Below are 16900 nucleotides of genomic sequence, written 5' to 3' on the forward strand. Positions count from 1 at the left end.
TGTCACAAACTTTTGCTAAAGCATTTTTACTAGAAATTAATAGAGAAAGAGGAATTGTGAAATTGTATCTCATTTGGATTTTAACTTGCTCAGTGTGTTGCACACAGATGCTGTGTAACCCCTATACCATGACGCTTTCTCATGCTTTGCTAACACCTACCCAGCATCTGCGACTGTTATAATTACAGTTGTACATTCAGTCATCACTCCATATGCCTCTGCTATAATGTAACCAAAGCAGTCAAACTCCAAATAAACTATAATCAGATGCATTATGGCATATTGCAAACAGACGTTTTATTCTGTACACCCCCTCTTGTCAACAGGACATGCACCACTTATGAGTTACTGTGACAAGCCATAGAAAGTCTTAGTGTTTTGATTTGCCTAACCAATGCTTTCTGATCTCAACACCAAGTGGATATCATTCATCGTTGAGTTACTCTTTGGAGGCGAGGGAGATAGTATTTATCATTGAATGCCAAGCAGATGATTTCAGAAAAAGAGAAGGAGGAAAAGAAAAGGTTGAGGGGTCCCTTCTCAAGTTTTCATTTTTCCAGAATGTGTGTGTTTTTGTTGTCTTAAGTTTTCCTTGGTGGCGGTGAACAAAGTGTTCCTCTGTGGAGCGGGCGCTGGGGCTCGCAGACTCTCTGTCTGTACTGGGAGTTCCTGTTCCCAAAACCCACAGACCCACAGCAAAGAGGACAAGGTCAGCTTTTGCTCTCCAACATGAGAGGCGCATTACTGCAGACGAGTTGCAGCCCTTGGCAGGCGCAGATAAGTGTGTGTGTGTTTTGATGGTGGATGGTTAAATGCTGCTTTTAACTATCCAAGCACTCATGTTGCACTTGCAAGTGGTTGCAATGGACAGTTGCAATCAACCGGTTATTATACACACCTGTCTGTCAGATTTTACAAAGAAGTATGATGCTATTATTTTTGGACATAACCATATCATGTTATTCTTTGAAGTAGTTCACGGTGCTATTTGAATACCATGGTATCAGGGTTGTGCGCCAATCTGAATTTGTCCTCCTGAACTTGAATGAAGCTAACAAACAGGATGCAGAATTGGAGCTAAGCACTTGTTAAGCTCAACTTGTGTCCATCCATGCCTGTTTCTTTTTTTCTCTGCACACACATTCCTAGGGTTCGGTCAGGATTATCAGGTCTGGATTCCAGCCGTGGCCAGACATCATAAAAGAGATTGAAGAGCATCAGTGTAAGAGATTAAGAGAAAGACACAGAGGGCCTGTTATCAGATGAGAGCGGCACAGGTTCGTGGCGCGAGACTTTGATGTTCAGCGTCCTCGTGAGACACCGTAACTCTCCCATCTGTCCGTCTGTGGTGATGTGCTACAGTCCCGCTGAGCTTTCATGATGCTCAGCTCAACTGCAGAATGATTAAACAGGAAGAATTTGAGTATTTTTTTTTTTTAGAGCCAAAACAAGCCAATTTAGCTTTTCATTGAAGTCTTGATTCATGTCATCTGGCCGATGTGGATCCCTCTAACAAACCCCTCCTTAGATTGGGATGTAATGGAGATAAGAAATTCATTAATACATTAATACATTCATACACAAACTGATCTACTTCCATACCAGAGGAATGGAGAATCATAACTGATGGAAATATTCTCAGGGACACCAAAGATTTTAAATTGAGTCCTTTGCCAAATTCTCGGATAAGTGTGATCTGACATTTGTCACCTTTAGTTTCAGAAAACATCCCGGCAAAGTCTTAAACTCATCTTAGATTTGCCAAAATCAGAGGTCTCAATGTAAACGCAAGTATTTCTAATAAATTCTTCTTTAACCAGATTATGTGAGGTTGATGAACTAGGTTTTGGTTGCTGTTGGTGGTTGATAGAGTGTTCTGAGTGAACTATGCAGTAAAAAAAATGTCCCCCAAATCTTGAATATGGCTACTTTCTTGTTTAAAAAGATAAATTACAATTTGAAAAACAAGTTTTTGACATGACACCCTATTTTGAAAAGGTGCAAAGGTTCATAAGCTTTCACTGGTGTTGTACTTTTTGAAAAATATACAGCTTTGTTTTCTTATTTCTTATTTTTCTTTGTAATTTTAACCTTAAAGAGTGCAGATTAGTACCTTGAAAGTATATACTAATGCACAATGTGTACATATGAGTGCCTGAAGTATACATACTAGTACCAGTAACTTTTTTTCGATAGTGTGCTCAGCATCTTAACATCAGTCTGAAGTCTGTCTGTAGTTTTGTCAGCGAGCTGCACTAAACCTCTGCAGTTCACCAGACCTCTGAACTAATCCAGAGCAGATAACTCGTCCGTATCAGAGACTAGTGGAGTGCAGGTTAATGTTATCTGTCTGTAAGTGTGTCTGGTCTCTTATCCGCCCCATAACGGATGAAATCTCACATCCCAGAAACGCTTTCAGGCAACAAATTCAGTCATTTACCATTCAAGCGCTCATTGCTGACTATACACATGGAATACATTATTGATTACACAATTCTGTAGATTTAATTCGAACTAATTGCGCAAAGAACTTCTTCAAGTGAATCAGGTGTTGTGTAAAGCGTTTTCCCATATTAAGGAAAAATCATCCAAAGCGGATGCTTGCCAAGTGATGCAAGATCAGAAATGACCCCCGCAGACGAGAAGAGAGAGATGAAAAAAGTGACTCAGATGGAAAAAACAGAGCTGAAGAAGAATGAAATGCTTGGCTCATTCATTCTGAGTGTTCAAAAGTCCCCGAAGTGCACTATAATGTTACTATTATCATCACCTTCCTCCAGATATCATTCCTGTCTCGGGGCTGTTGAAACACTCCCAAAACTTGTGCAGTGACTCACAATGCAATTTCCATTTAACATATGACTGTACGCTACAAGCAACACTTGCACAGATGGAAAATTCATACAGTTTTATTTTTTCTCGTAAAATTTAAATGTAAAAGAATGATTTAATTTTTCTACGGAAAGTAAAGGGAAAGTAAAGCACTGTAATATTGAGACAAATTGGTTGTGATGAATTTGGGAAGAAAACCATTTCATTTAGACTTTTGCATTTATGTGAAAACTCAAGACTCTGTAGACTGTATGTTATACTATATTTGAGATATTTTACAATATATTTAACTGAAAGTTTAACCATGATTTTTTAATATGAACAGTTAATATATATATATATATATATATATATATATATATATATATATATATATATATATATATATATATATATATACAGTACAGACCAAACGTTTGGAAACATTACTATTTCTATGTTTTTGAAAGAAGTTTCTTCTGCTCATCAAGCCTGCATTTATTTGATCAAAAATTCACTTTTTTTTTTATATTGTGATATATTATTACAATTTAAAATAACTGTTTTTAAAATTATTATACTTTAAATTATAATTTATTTCTGTGATGCAAAGCTGAATTTTTAGGATCATTATCACATGATCCTTTAGAAATCATTCTAATATGATGATTCATTATCAAAGTTGGAAACAGTTCTGCTGCTTAATATTTTTTCAGAACATGTGATACTTTTGTAGGATACTTTGATGATTAAAAAGTAAAAAACCAAAAAAGAAAAAAAAAGAAGCTATGTTTTTAAAATATAAATATTTTGTAATAACAATATACACTACTGGTAAGTAATTTGGGGTCAGTAATATTTTTTCTTTCTTTTTTTAAATAAAAGCAATACTTTTATTCCGCAAGGATGTGTTAAGTTGATCAAAAGTGATAGTAAAGAAAATATATTATTAGAATATATATTATTAGAATTTTTTTTGTTGTTGAATAAATGCACTACTTTTTAATCTTTTATTGATCAAATATATTAGACAGCAGAACTGTTTCCAACACTCATAATAAATCAGAATATTAGAATGATTTCTAAATGATCATGTGACTGATGTTACATGTGACACAGAAGCTGGAGTAGTGATGCTGAAAATTCAGCTTTGCATCACAGGAATACATTTTTTTTAAGTGTATTCAAATAGAAAACTATTATTTTAAGTTGTAATAATATCTCACAATATTACTGTTTTTTCTGTATTTTTGATCAAATAAATGCAGGCTTGATGAGCAGAAGAAACTTCTTAAAAACATTAAAAATAGTAATGTTTCCAAACTTTTGGTCTGTACTGTGTATATATATATATATATATATATATATATATATATATATATATATATATATATATATATATATGTATATATATATATATATATATATATATATATATATATATATATATATATATATATATACACATATATATATATATATATATATATATATATATACATATATATATATATGTATATATATATATATATATATATATATATATATATATATATATATATATATATATATATATATATATATGTATGTATATATATATATATATATATATATATATATATATATATATATATATATATATATATATATATATATATATATATATATATATTATTGAAATGAAAAATAGTTTTTATATTTTTAGTAGTAATTCACATCAATAACTGCAAAATATAGAATAGTAATAATAGTTACTGAAATTAAAGTTACAAATATTAATATGTATTAATAACAATTCTTAATTATATCTGTCTGAATGAATTACTGTGGATTATATGCCAGTTACAGGTTTTTATTTAATTATAGGGCAATAAAATTAATTTTATATCAACAACTGTGATTCATTAATCACAATGATGTACGTCTTCCAAATAAAATCTTTCATCAACTTGCAGTCTTGTAATACTTTGTAGGAATTTGGTCAAGTTGCTCCCTAGAGAGGCCAATAAATCCCAAGTCATCTCCAGGCTTCTCCCTTTTGATTGTTGACTTAGACAATGCTCAGGACTGATCTGACGCGGGTGGTGTTTCCTCAAGGCACACAATCAGGAGCGTCTGCTCCACATCCTCCTGAGTCAGAGATCTTACAGCTGGACCCGACAGGCCCGTGTTACTCAGCAGACACAACGCTACAAACACACAACACCTCCAAACATTACATCACACACAAACACACAATCTGGAGCACATCTGAACTGTGTATTTTTAGGTTTGCCAGCTGCTAGAATGACTATAAATAGAGTTATTGATTCAGTCAGTAATATCAGTCATGGTTTACTCAAGTAATCCACCTGAACATTAGAGCTTATTAGCATACATTTGCAAGATTGGAATTCCTGCAACAAAATAGAATTGTTGATTTGTAAGTACAATTGTTTTTTTTTAAATAAAGTGTGTGATCAGGACAATTGTAATATTTTATTAGGGAAGATGCATTCAATTTATGAAAAGTGACAGTAAAGGTAAGTGTGATGCAACACAACACAAAACCAGTCAGGACATATTTATTGTTTATTTAATTTTTGTGGATTTCAGATGAATGTGATTTCATTTTGGGCGAAGCTAGCTGATCCAGGCTCAACTAACAAAACATCTCGTTGCTCGGTGCTACATGCTGCTAGACAGAGGTCTGACTTTCATGGAAAAGAGAGCTTCATCGCTTATCTCTTTATCACATCGAGTCTGGATACGACATGGTGTATAAGATCTCAAAAACAGACTACAGCTTAAGATGTGACCTTCTGACCCTCAGTTTATATTGATGCACATCTGATTCAGAGCCACATTCACTTGTGAAAGTAAAATGACAAAAGCCGACATCGACCTGCTTTAGTGACAAGTGATATTTTGTCTTTCACTGAGCTTCGGTTGACAGGGCCAAATGTGGATTTTACATTTACCGGCATCGCGTTGGAAATCAGAATGCATGAATGCATTTTAAGAGCTTATATAAATGGTCCTCGGAAAGGGCACATCTGATATCCAGCCGTGTTTATTTGAGCCTCATGTGCTGGTGGGTCGGTGCTGTTCAGGCATGTTTTTTGACTACAATACCATCATGCGGTGGATATTTTCTAAGGCTTGTTTGTTCCAGATTCTTTTGTCTCCATGGTTAAAGGCTATGCAGCTAAATGCAGGTACTGGCTTGATTGTGAAATGTAAATCGATCACTTCCCATTTCTGTTTTGTTTTGGAACAGGCCTTGATATCAGGATAGATTTGGCAACAGACACGAGTCATTCTGAGGGGGATTTGAAGCATTTACTTGAGCCTATTTGATCTGCAGTTGACGGGTCCAATCAGTTTGCTTGGTTTTGAATCTTGTGTGTTGAGTGTTGAAGCGGTTAATGGTTAATGGTTTTTGCACTTAAACTATTCAGGTTAAGTGATGGAATAAAAATGAATGAATAAATAAACTTTTGGTCATTTTAAAAAATCAATTTGACAATAACAATAAAAAGGTCTTTGTTGTAATCCTTATTTATAAAGCACTTTTCACAATACACATTGTTTCAAAGCAGCTGATACTGAAAATCATGATAATATTTATAATATCTCAATATTTTCATGCCTTATAAGTTTGATTTAAAAGATTAAAGCTGACCAATAATAGAGTTTACATTTTGTGACAATACATCAATATTTTGCCATACACGAGTATACTGTATGTATGCAGATTAAGTTGAACATACTTATATATCCAACTGTAAATAAAGAGCAATAATATAGCTACTTTTTGTCACAAAATAAATATTATATATATATATATATATATATATATATATATATATATATATATATATATATATATATATATATATATATATATATATATATATACACGTATATATATATATATATATATATATATATATATATATATGTATATATATATATATATATATATATATATAATATGTTGCTTATTGTATAATATATATTGCTATTACATGAATGTACTGTGGATATTCGGATGACAGTATATGTTGTATATCAAGCTTGCATGTACAAAACATAACATTTTAATGTGAATAGATTTTGCAGAAACAGGTAAACCCATTACGTTTGGAGAGGCTTGTTCATGTGAACACATTAGATGCAATGTGAGTTTTGTCAAGTAACTAAGTAATGTATTACTATTAAATTTACAACTGACTATCCAAAAAAAAAAAAAAAAAAAAAAATCAAATAAGTAACATTAGTTACTTCTAATGCATTGCAAGTAATGTAAGTTAAATAAACAGATTAATTTTTCAAGGAACTAGTATAATAATTCATTACCATTTATCTAAATATCAGGCTTATTATTTTCACTTTTGGTACAAAAGGGCCTTTATAGTTGCCAAAAATTTTATTTTTCGGCTTTTTGTTATTAAAAAAACAAATAAGCAAGCCCAGCCCAGATTACAAAAAGAAACACAAAAGTAACATAATGCAATTCTTTCCATAAAAAGTAACAAAGTAATGCAATTAGTTACCTTTTAGTAATGCAATACTTTAATGCATTAGTTTTAAAACTTACCCCAACACTGCATACGACTCAACCAAAGAATAAAGCTTCTCTTATGTGCATCCATGATATTGTTTTTTCAAACCAGCAAATAAAAGCTAGCTGTGCATTAACAATTTATGGTTTTATAGAGCTAGATTTTATAGAGAGTTTGTGTCTGGCATTGATACGCTCGAGGTACGTTAACTGAGGCTAGTCGAGCACTAGTGATGTGTGTTGGGAGATAATCATCCTTGTAAGCAGCAATATAAAATCAGTTAATGCAATAGCAGTGAACACATCATAACAGTCATAAACTTGCTAGAAGGTGGGAAATTAAAGTCATTCATCCTGGAGAACCAACTTCATTAATAGGTTAAAAATAAATCTCTTTCCTTTGATTGTGTTTCATTAGACTTAATAACAACACTCAGCCACTTGCCTGGTGTGAGAAAAACAATCACTTTCTAACAAACTGATTGGCTTCAATTGTAAATGGAAAGATGTAGTGTACTATAAGGCTTTGATCAGGTTAAATTAAGTCCCTTATGAAATAGCATGTTAGAAATAAACACCAGCATGTTGATGTTGTGTAGCTGAACGTGGAAGCTGGTGCTTTCAAATCCAAGATAGGTGGATTGACTGGAAAAACATTTTAGCATAATCCATAGATAGCGTTCACAAAGGGCATATTCTTCTCTTGAAACATAATTAAAACATCATTTCTATATAGATTTGTACTTTGTATGGATGTCCTGGAGATATGAGACTCTCACATGGATGATAGATATCTTGTAGGTCATCAAACCAAATTACATCAACAGAGGCAAATATTCAGGATCTGGCATATGATTGTGTTGATATTAACTGTAATTGATTTAGAAGCATGTGAGCGTCCTTTTCTCATCACATGATAGATCAGACATCTTAGGTTAGCAGAAGACTGTAATGATATTTGCCTGAGAAGCAAGCACAAACATGTCTAGCTGTTCGGATTCTTTCCTTTCCCTTTTCCTGATGTGCAAATATAAGATTTGACATGATATGATGTGTTGTTTTTGGCGAGTGATGTGGCTTCTCACACACTGAAAGCTAATTAGAATCATTCAGCTATTGGCTTCAGGAACATTTTAGGTATAATTGCTCTTCATTATTTAATTATTATTGTTTATCTTTTTTATTTTTTTTTGGACCAGTCACTGTTCTAACATACTATACTGATCAGTTATTCTCTTGCATTTCAGTGATGTGCAGATTTAGCATGCATGTTGCTATAAAAACAGTGGTATAAAAGTTTCCTTTACTTCTGGAAAATCCAGTTAATTTAAAAATTTTCTGTGTTTTGGAGCATAGTTTGGTTCAGGCTGGTTAGTAAAAATGCATACTATGTTCCAAATACCAACATCGACCACCTTAAACTGGTATTACCAGCTGCTTGCAATCCAGCTACCATCTTAAAGGGACAGTTCGTCCAAAAAAAAAAAAAAAAAAAATATATATATATATATGTTATTTAATTGAATTGAATTGAATTGAATTTTTTTTTTTTTTATAAATTAATGTGTGTGTGTGTGTGTTTGGGTTTACAATAAATAAATCATACAGGTTTTGGACAGTCATTTCGCACCTAATGACTGAATACTTATTTTTGGGAGAGCTATCCCTCTCATTTTGGATTTCAGATGTGACTCACTTTTGACTTTGGAGTTTGGAGATCTACTAACTTCTATTTCCAGTTAAGAGTTAATAGTGACCTATTTTCAGTGAATTAATTTCTTTTATTTCTTCACACATAGCTATAATATGACTTTAGATGACTTGCAATAAAGTGCATTTGTGCAAAAAAGTTATTAAAATGCTTTTTATTCCTATGAAGACAGAAAGTTCATTTTTGAGTGAACTGTTCCTTTAACAGTAATAGAATGGACCTTTCAGGCTACTAAGAGAAGAATCTTTTTCTTCAGGTCAGGCTTCTTCTATCACACGCTAACCAGAACAAACAGGCCTTCAACCAGCTTTCTAATTGAATCTGTTCCATTTACAGTAGCTGCTGCATTAGTGTGAAGTCAGCAGGTTGCAGAGAGAGAGAGAGCGAAAGACTAACAAAGATAATGTACTTGTAACCTTGTCGGATCTGTCCTCGAGCCATGGTGATGCTAGTCTTGTGAGGGAGAGGCCTGACATGACGTGGGGCGTCAAAAGTTCAATGAGCATGTGACAAAAAGCAGAGAGTTAGAACGATTTGAATTACATGTTCTTGAAAACTGCATTAGAAGCAGCTTCTGTCACATGTTTTCCCGACGACTGAAAGAAATCGGACAAGAACGGTTTACAGATGACCTCGAAGCTGATAGATGAACTAAAAGCCACTTATTTGATTTCATGTTGTCTATGAAACTTATTAGCTACATAATGTGCCAAGTTTTGTTATGATGATCATCTGGCAATGTTATGCACAAAACGTCATAGTATTTATTTGAACTTCCAGAAAGCCACAAGAATATGTGAACACCTTTATGGCATCACAGGGGGTCCTGAGGTCTGATTGTGAGGTGTGTCATGGTGAACACCTGGAAAAGTGCTTCCATGAGTCAGATCATGGAATGATAAAACCACAGAGCATGAAAGAGACAAGTGTTTCCCCAAAACCTTTCTACAGGGTGAGTGGTCACACCAGGCCTCTACATGTACTCACTCATTTTTCCTTATTCGTACACATAAAGAAATGTAGAGTGCATTTGTCATTTTTATGTTTGTAATAGGCAAATAGTATCAGTTTTGCTTTAATGTATTTTTAGGTGGTTTTTGCAAAGGAGTTAAGAGGCGTTTACTTCAGTTCAAATTTAGATTCAGTAGTTGAATGTTTGTCCTGTGAGTTCCCACTGTGTACTATGAGGCTCCTGAGTAATAATGCAGTAAAGGACTTTCAGATGTGCGAGATCCAGTCTGGCATTGCCATAGTGGCCCCTTCAGAGACCCCGAGTTTTCAGAGAAATTGGCAGCAGAGTAAGATCCACATTGGGAGGAGGTATCGCATTTGGGATTCGTTTGGGAGCCGAACAGGTTCATGTGGCCACAAAACCACTGACTTTAAAATGAGGACATTTCATTGAGATGCACAACAAAACTTCTACAGCTTGTGATCGTCCCACATCTATTGCCCACTTCATTTCCATGACTTTTCAAGTTGGTTCTGACAAACGTAGAATCCTGAATAAAAATGGTATCTCCACCAGCATGATAGCTCATGCAACTTGCTCTTTCCTTTTTCTGTCACAGTAACTGCAAACACATTTGCAGCATGAAATACTTAAAACTGTACTTTGATGAGCTTCCACAATGCATGTTAACTGTGGGAATGAGTCAAACCATATTAAAACCAGCTCTTTCCATCACCCGTGACCATGTTTAACTGTAATTTCTAAACTTTAACTTTTAATTCAGCCTAAAAAAAGTAACCAGTATGCTTTATCGACAGATTCAAGAGCACAGGACTTTTCATGAGATTTTGGTAAGAACGTTCCTGGTAATGTGGCGTTAAGGGCCTTTTCATTTGCAGGTCATTACAGAGACTTATGCGCATGTAAACATTAGGCTAATTGTTATTGGATGCCTAAAGGATAGTTCACCCGAAATACTGTTAACAGTAGTGTTGTTTTGGACCCCATTCATTTTTAATTTAATTGTTTCTTTCCTAGAAACATTCTTCTAAATAGCTTCTTTCCACAGATAAAGAAAGTAATGCATGAACTATCCAAAGAGTATGGATGCCAAATTGATATGCACCATCGCGGAGTTATTCAAAAAGTGTAAATTTTATTTTTTGTACAAAATCATACCATTCATTTACACTTTGCAATACAAAGTACAATCAAATCAGTGTCATATACATTCAACTAAACAATTACATGGCAAAATCTCTGAAGTTCCTGATAAAAAAAAGGCACATGGCAAAGTATTGCATGTCTGAGTGCTGGTTATCTGTGGTTGCGTTATGATTGCACAACAGTTCAAATACTTTTAATGCAAGAAAACATCATTTTGCACTTGTTCCCCGTTTAAAAACATGGCATTAATTATTCCTTTGGTCTCAAGCTCATTGGTGTGTCACCATCTATGGTGTGAAATGTCTGACCGATTACCTCTCAGAAAAGAAAAAAAAGAAACAAAAAGTGACCGTTACCCATTTAACATTCAGTCACAGGCATAAACCGCTATAAATTATTGCTTATTAGAGAGGCTACGCATTTAAAACCTCCCAAATAGTACGTATCCGTAAACAAATGTACAGTACACATCAACCCGACCCAGACAGGGCGAATACTGTTGAAATGGAAGGCACATGACGGGCACATGAATCTGCATTTACATTGAAATGAAAAGGCTTCTTAGTTAATGAATTAAGATCGCCAGTTTTTGTGCCGTTTCCTTTCTGAGGGTGTCGAATGTTCTCCAGGAACCAAACTTAAAGCAGAAAGGCTGTTTTGGGTCAGTTTTACTTGGTTGGAATCTGACTCCACAAACGCTTTATTCATTCAGATCCTGGGGCGGTGCATTTTTTATTTGCTTTTGGGATGCATTTTGCACTTCGTATCCAGTTTACCACGAGTAAACTGACAGGAAGAGCAGATCCAAGATCAGTGTTCACGATCGGAGGCACTTTAGTGAACGTGTTTGTGTGTGTCTCAGTGTGCAATGCAACAGCCAGATTCCTCATGTTTGTGCAGCAGCGACATGCGGGAGAACGTTTTGGAGCAGTTCTTGCACTGGTATTTCTTCACGTCTGAGTGAGTTTGCAGGTGAGCTCGGAGGTTGGACCGGTCTGCGAATGCACGACTGCAGTGGGGGCATGAAAAGGGTTTCTCACCTAATGAACACAAGAGTCATGTCAGCTCAAATTGAAGTGCATCATGCAATGCAATGTCTAGCACTATTAAAGACTACAAAATGTGCAAAAAAAGCATTCAATGCATAGCATGCAACAAGAAATTGCATTCTCACCTGTGTGCGTTCTAATGTGTCCTTGCAGCAACCAAGGTCTGGAGAAAGCTTTCCCGCACATTTTGCAAACGCACGGCAGCGTGTGTGTCCTTATGTGCATCTTTAGGGCCCCTAGACTCACATATTCCTTCTCGCAGTACTTGCAGCTGAATGATTTCCTGGTCTGTGCGTCGCAGTGCAGCTGCTTGTGTTTCATGAGTCCGGAATACGTGCTGTAGGACTTGTTGCACAAACTGCACTGAAACTTCTCAGCGTCTGACAGTTTAGTCGACTGTATCCGCTCATCTTCATCGCTTCTGGGGCTCTCCGAACCGCTGTGGTCTTTATTAGAGGATGTATCGGAGAAGGACGAGGGGTATCCGGAGATGGGGGACAGGTCACTGGGCAGGGGTGACAGGGGCAGGTTGCTGGTAGTCCAAACTGTAATGGGGTTGTACGACACCGGGCTTAACACTTCAGGTATAACAGGCACCGGGAGGGTTTTTAAGACATATGGAGAAATAAACACTGCAATAAAAAGGGAAATGCAAGCGTATTAGTTCACTGGGATCAGTATTTGGGTACTTGACATAAAATACTTAAGAAGTTACATGCAATATTCTTACATTTGAAATTATTTTAAATGCATTTTCTTTTTATGGCCATATTTATTGAGAAAATGTATTTTTTTATACTTATAAAAAGTTTTATTTTTATTTTAATATGCTTTCCCTAGAGCAGTTATATACTTTTGATAATAAACTCTAGTTAAATGTTATGCACCAAACACCCATTTAATTAACTTTGCATGGAGTTACATTCAGATGATACTTCTACAAAACTGATACCAGGTTATCATTCACCAAAAAACAATCTTAAAGCATGTGCACTGGATTTTAAAATGAGAAACTTTGCAAACAATCCTTAAAGTGGGATCAAATAGGGGTCGAATAAGATCCAAATGGATGAAAATAAACAGTTTTAAGTTAATTCGGCAGAAACTGTTTCCATTAGGATAATTTGGTTTGGTTGCCAAATATTCCGGTTTAGTCCACATTCAGTCTTCATGTAAAAAGACATCGATAATTTTTTTTTTTTTAATGGATCAATTCAGTAAAAGTTACTTTTTAATGTGTTGCAACTCAAAGTGTCTTAACTTTAACGAAGACTTGCAAAACACTTAAAAAGTTTAACTAACTTCAACTTATCATGGTTAGGTGTTAGAAACGTCAAATGTATTACCTGTTGGACTGTCCAGTTCTCTATAATTCGGTTTCTTGGCTGCATTGAAATGCTTCTTTACTAGGAATGAACGAGGCATCCTGGAATACGTTTAAAGCTGACTGGCAGATATATATGTCCTCTCTTCTCTTGTATAAAGTCAAATCACTGAAATCCTTACTGCTCGGTCCGACAGAGCTTCATCTTCTTGCGCAGATCTGCTTTAAACTCCAGAACCTCGGTGAAAAAAACAAGTAAATACTTCCAATCAGGTGCAAAGGGAGGAGCAGCGCGTTCGATACGTGCATATTCATGAGCTCCGGCCCAATCGAAATAGAGGCGTGGCTTATAGGGGGCGTGGCTGAGGTGGCCATGGAAAGGAAGACAGGTGTTCACGCAAGGGATATGTATGGAGATGAAATAATGTTCAGACTTGTCACAGATGGTCAAAGCACACAGGAATGCAATTTTTCCTGAATGTTTAAAGCAGGATAGCTCATTTAAAAAATAATGCTGATTCTTAAAAGGGAATTTAGATCTTGTTATCTCTTTGTCCTGATTGATTTGTGAGTATTCAAAACAAAAACAACAAAAATTAGTATTTATGCTGGCATTTAATTTTACTAGTTGTTCCCCTTAAGTGTTCATTCTGGCAACTCTCACTAACGTTTAAATATAGCCTATGTTATGTCAGTTTTCATATCCAACCGTTTTTAAAGATGTTTTAAAAAATATAAATTTCATATACATTTAATTATGGATTACGAGTTTCATTGAAACATATTTACTGAAATCCAATATAAACCTTCAAGATGAAGCACGTCTATTTTAATCGCAGTTTGCTAGCGCCCTCTTGTGTTCACGCGACTAACTCTAGTAGAGCATGATTTAGTTGCCTCTAAATAAGGTTAATTAGGTCTTGTGTAATATTTTTTTCCCTATGTATAAACAATGAAAAGGGTTTGACAAGTAGCCTAAATTAAGGTTAAAACAAAATATTTTAAATGTGTTGGCCTTCATAAAAATCCACCTATAGTTAATTAAATGTAGGCCTAATACTTTAAATACATTTTATGTGATGGACCATACAATCAATAAACCAGTTGATTAGAGCAATCATAACTCCAAAAAAAGCGCTGTTTTTAATTATTATTTCTTGAGTGTTAAACTTAAAATTTGTCATTCTAATGTGCTTCTTCTCATTTTGTTTGTTTATATATATATATATATATATATATATATATATATATATATATATATATATATATATATATATATATATATATATATATATATATATATATGTGCCACTGTGTTTTATATTTTGTTGTCTAATGCAATGCATTTTTAAGTGTGCCTTGAGTGTCCAACTTCTTTTTGGAATCACAATATATTCATTGTGTTGTAAAATCACTACATTTTTATGCTGATAGAAACCATTAGCACCTCGTTCCATTTAGACTTGTAGCTATTCTAGAAGCGATTCATAATTGGAGAGCTGCTTTTAGATGGGTATTTCAGTGAAAACAGGACAAAGAGTGTTTTCAGAGTTAATGGTGATAGGTTATAATTGCTCAGTATAGACCTTAATCAGAGAAGCGCCATATTTAATTTTTGATGGGTAATGAAAACTGTGAGGGAGAAAAATACAGTGCGCTGGATTGTAGCCCACTGTTGTTTAATAAAAAAGTTCATAAACCAGTTTTGAAAGTTGAGCTGTGAAAATTGCATGATTTAGACCCTTTGCAACATTGTAAAGATTGTCGATCCCTCACAGTCTTGTTTTCATAAATTCAATGTCTTTTAATAACCTGATTAAGGTGTACTTTTTAGTCAGACTTAGACTGAAAGATTACAATATATATTTGGCACAGAGTGATTGAAAACTGTAGGCCTTTAATTTTTTTTTCTTATTTGGATGCATATTCTTTTCAGAAAAAAATCCTGTTCTGGTTAGAAGCATGAGTTAGAAAAGTGAATAACAGGTAAAATCAATAACCATCAAATGAAGATTAAAAGATAACCATCGTCATGTGAATATAAAGGAAGCACCTCTCAATAGGCCTCATGTCTTGAGTAATTAAAACAGGCATGCTAAGCAGATTTCTTCCTCTTCTGGGGGAATTTTTAATTGTAAGACAGATTTCTTATCTGCCAAAACTAATTACAGAAATGAGGTAGTATCCTTTGTTCACTGCGCAGTGAAAGCAAGGGCATTCATTTCTCTGTTCTCAATGACACAAATACATTTTTCTATATTTCTCTGGGTGTTTGACAGTATAAGCACAGTAAAAAATATAGTTTCGCACTATTTTCTTTGTTTTGTTGCAGTAAAACCTATACTGAATAAATATTGCATATATATTGCAATTATTGCATAATTTCTATGAAATAATAATACAGTATTGCATTTTTAATGATTGCTGTAATTTGCTATTATGTCAACCAGTCTTGACAAGTGTTTGTACATGCATTGTTGACTCCAATCACACAGGGCCTGATAAATGTATGGACGAACAGAGACTGGATTGTGTTTGCTGAGACAGGGGAAATAAATGTGAGCATGGCACAATCAGGCTCCTTCACAACCTCTGGTTCAAGAGATTTCCTATAACAGCCTTTCTAGATCAAATGCAATGGGAATAGATATCCTGTAGTATGTTTGATGACCTAATGTATGTTTCTTGTTAATGTTATTCTGCTGTGGAGACTGTGTAAGCAGGTCATTGTAGCAGATGCTTTTATCTAAAGCGACGTACAGTAGTTATTACAGAGACAGTCCCTCCGGAGCAACCTGAGGTTAAGTGCTTTACTCAAACGCACAATGGAGATTGCTCACGGATAACCTATTGTGGTAGTCACAACTGTAACCTTTTCACTATCAGCCCAGATGTTCAACACCTATATCCTGCATACTGAAAATCAATGGAGAATCCAGTAGAAAGAAAGAAAGGGTGCTATTACTTATGAGGCAAAGTTAATTATCCTTTTTAAAATTATAATTTGCATGTCAGTGATGGATAAAAAGAAAGTAAAAAAAAAAAAAAAAACTCAGCATATAGAGAAGATGCTGACTGCATAGGCTATTACCGACTATTGTATACTCACTTAAACAGTATGCAGAGGCATTGCTAAAACTGAAATATCTCTGGTAGCCTAATTTGTAATGTTGTGTAGAAACATCATTGGTTATGTAAAGCTTTGTGGGGAATGTTCTCGTAGAGTCTGTGGGTTCCTCTGCCTCCTTCACCAAATAATACCGCATTGAGAAGCACGCACAGGATGGAGCTTGTGCCCCCATCTCGTGCGTTTGTGCACCGCATTACCCCCTCAGCTCTA

At 34.7% G+C, this 16900-nt stretch overlaps 1 protein-coding gene across 1 annotated transcript; it reads right to left on the reverse strand.

Moving 5' to 3' along the window:
* Window positions 1–11156: 11156 nt before the first annotated feature.
* LOC127946249 (zinc finger protein SNAI2-like) lies at window positions 11157–13804 on the reverse strand. Its single transcript, XM_052542700.1, has 3 exons — window positions 13583–13804; window positions 12362–12868; window positions 11157–12227 (listed from the first exon to the last, which is right to left on the reverse strand). The coding sequence occupies exons 1-3, from the start codon at window positions 13659–13661 to the stop codon at window positions 12046–12048; spliced, it is 768 nt and encodes a 255-aa protein (XP_052398660.1). The 5' UTR covers window positions 13662–13804; the 3' UTR covers window positions 11157–12045.
* Window positions 13805–16900: the final 3096 nt, after the last annotated feature.

The sequence above is a fragment of the Carassius gibelio genome, chromosome A24 (genome assembly GCF_023724105.1).
Source record: "Carassius gibelio isolate Cgi1373 ecotype wild population from Czech Republic chromosome A24, carGib1.2-hapl.c, whole genome shotgun sequence".
Classification (NCBI taxonomy): Eukaryota; Metazoa; Chordata; class Actinopteri; order Cypriniformes; family Cyprinidae; genus Carassius; species Carassius gibelio.

Bases quoted from the DNA above. Each gene is read 5' to 3' on its own strand.
- LOC127946249 (XM_052542700.1), bottom strand. From the start codon at position 13,661: ATGCCTCGTTCATTCCTAGTAAAGAAGCATTTCAATGCAGCCAAGAAA. The intron at 12,869-13,582 runs GTAATACATTTG...TTTTTATTGCAG, and splicing joins AGAACTGGACAGTCCAACAG to TGTTTATTTCTCCATATGTC. The intron at 12,228-12,361 runs GTGAGAATGCAA...TGTGTTCATTAG, and splicing joins ACACATTAGAACGCACACAG to GTGAGAAACCCTTTTCATGC.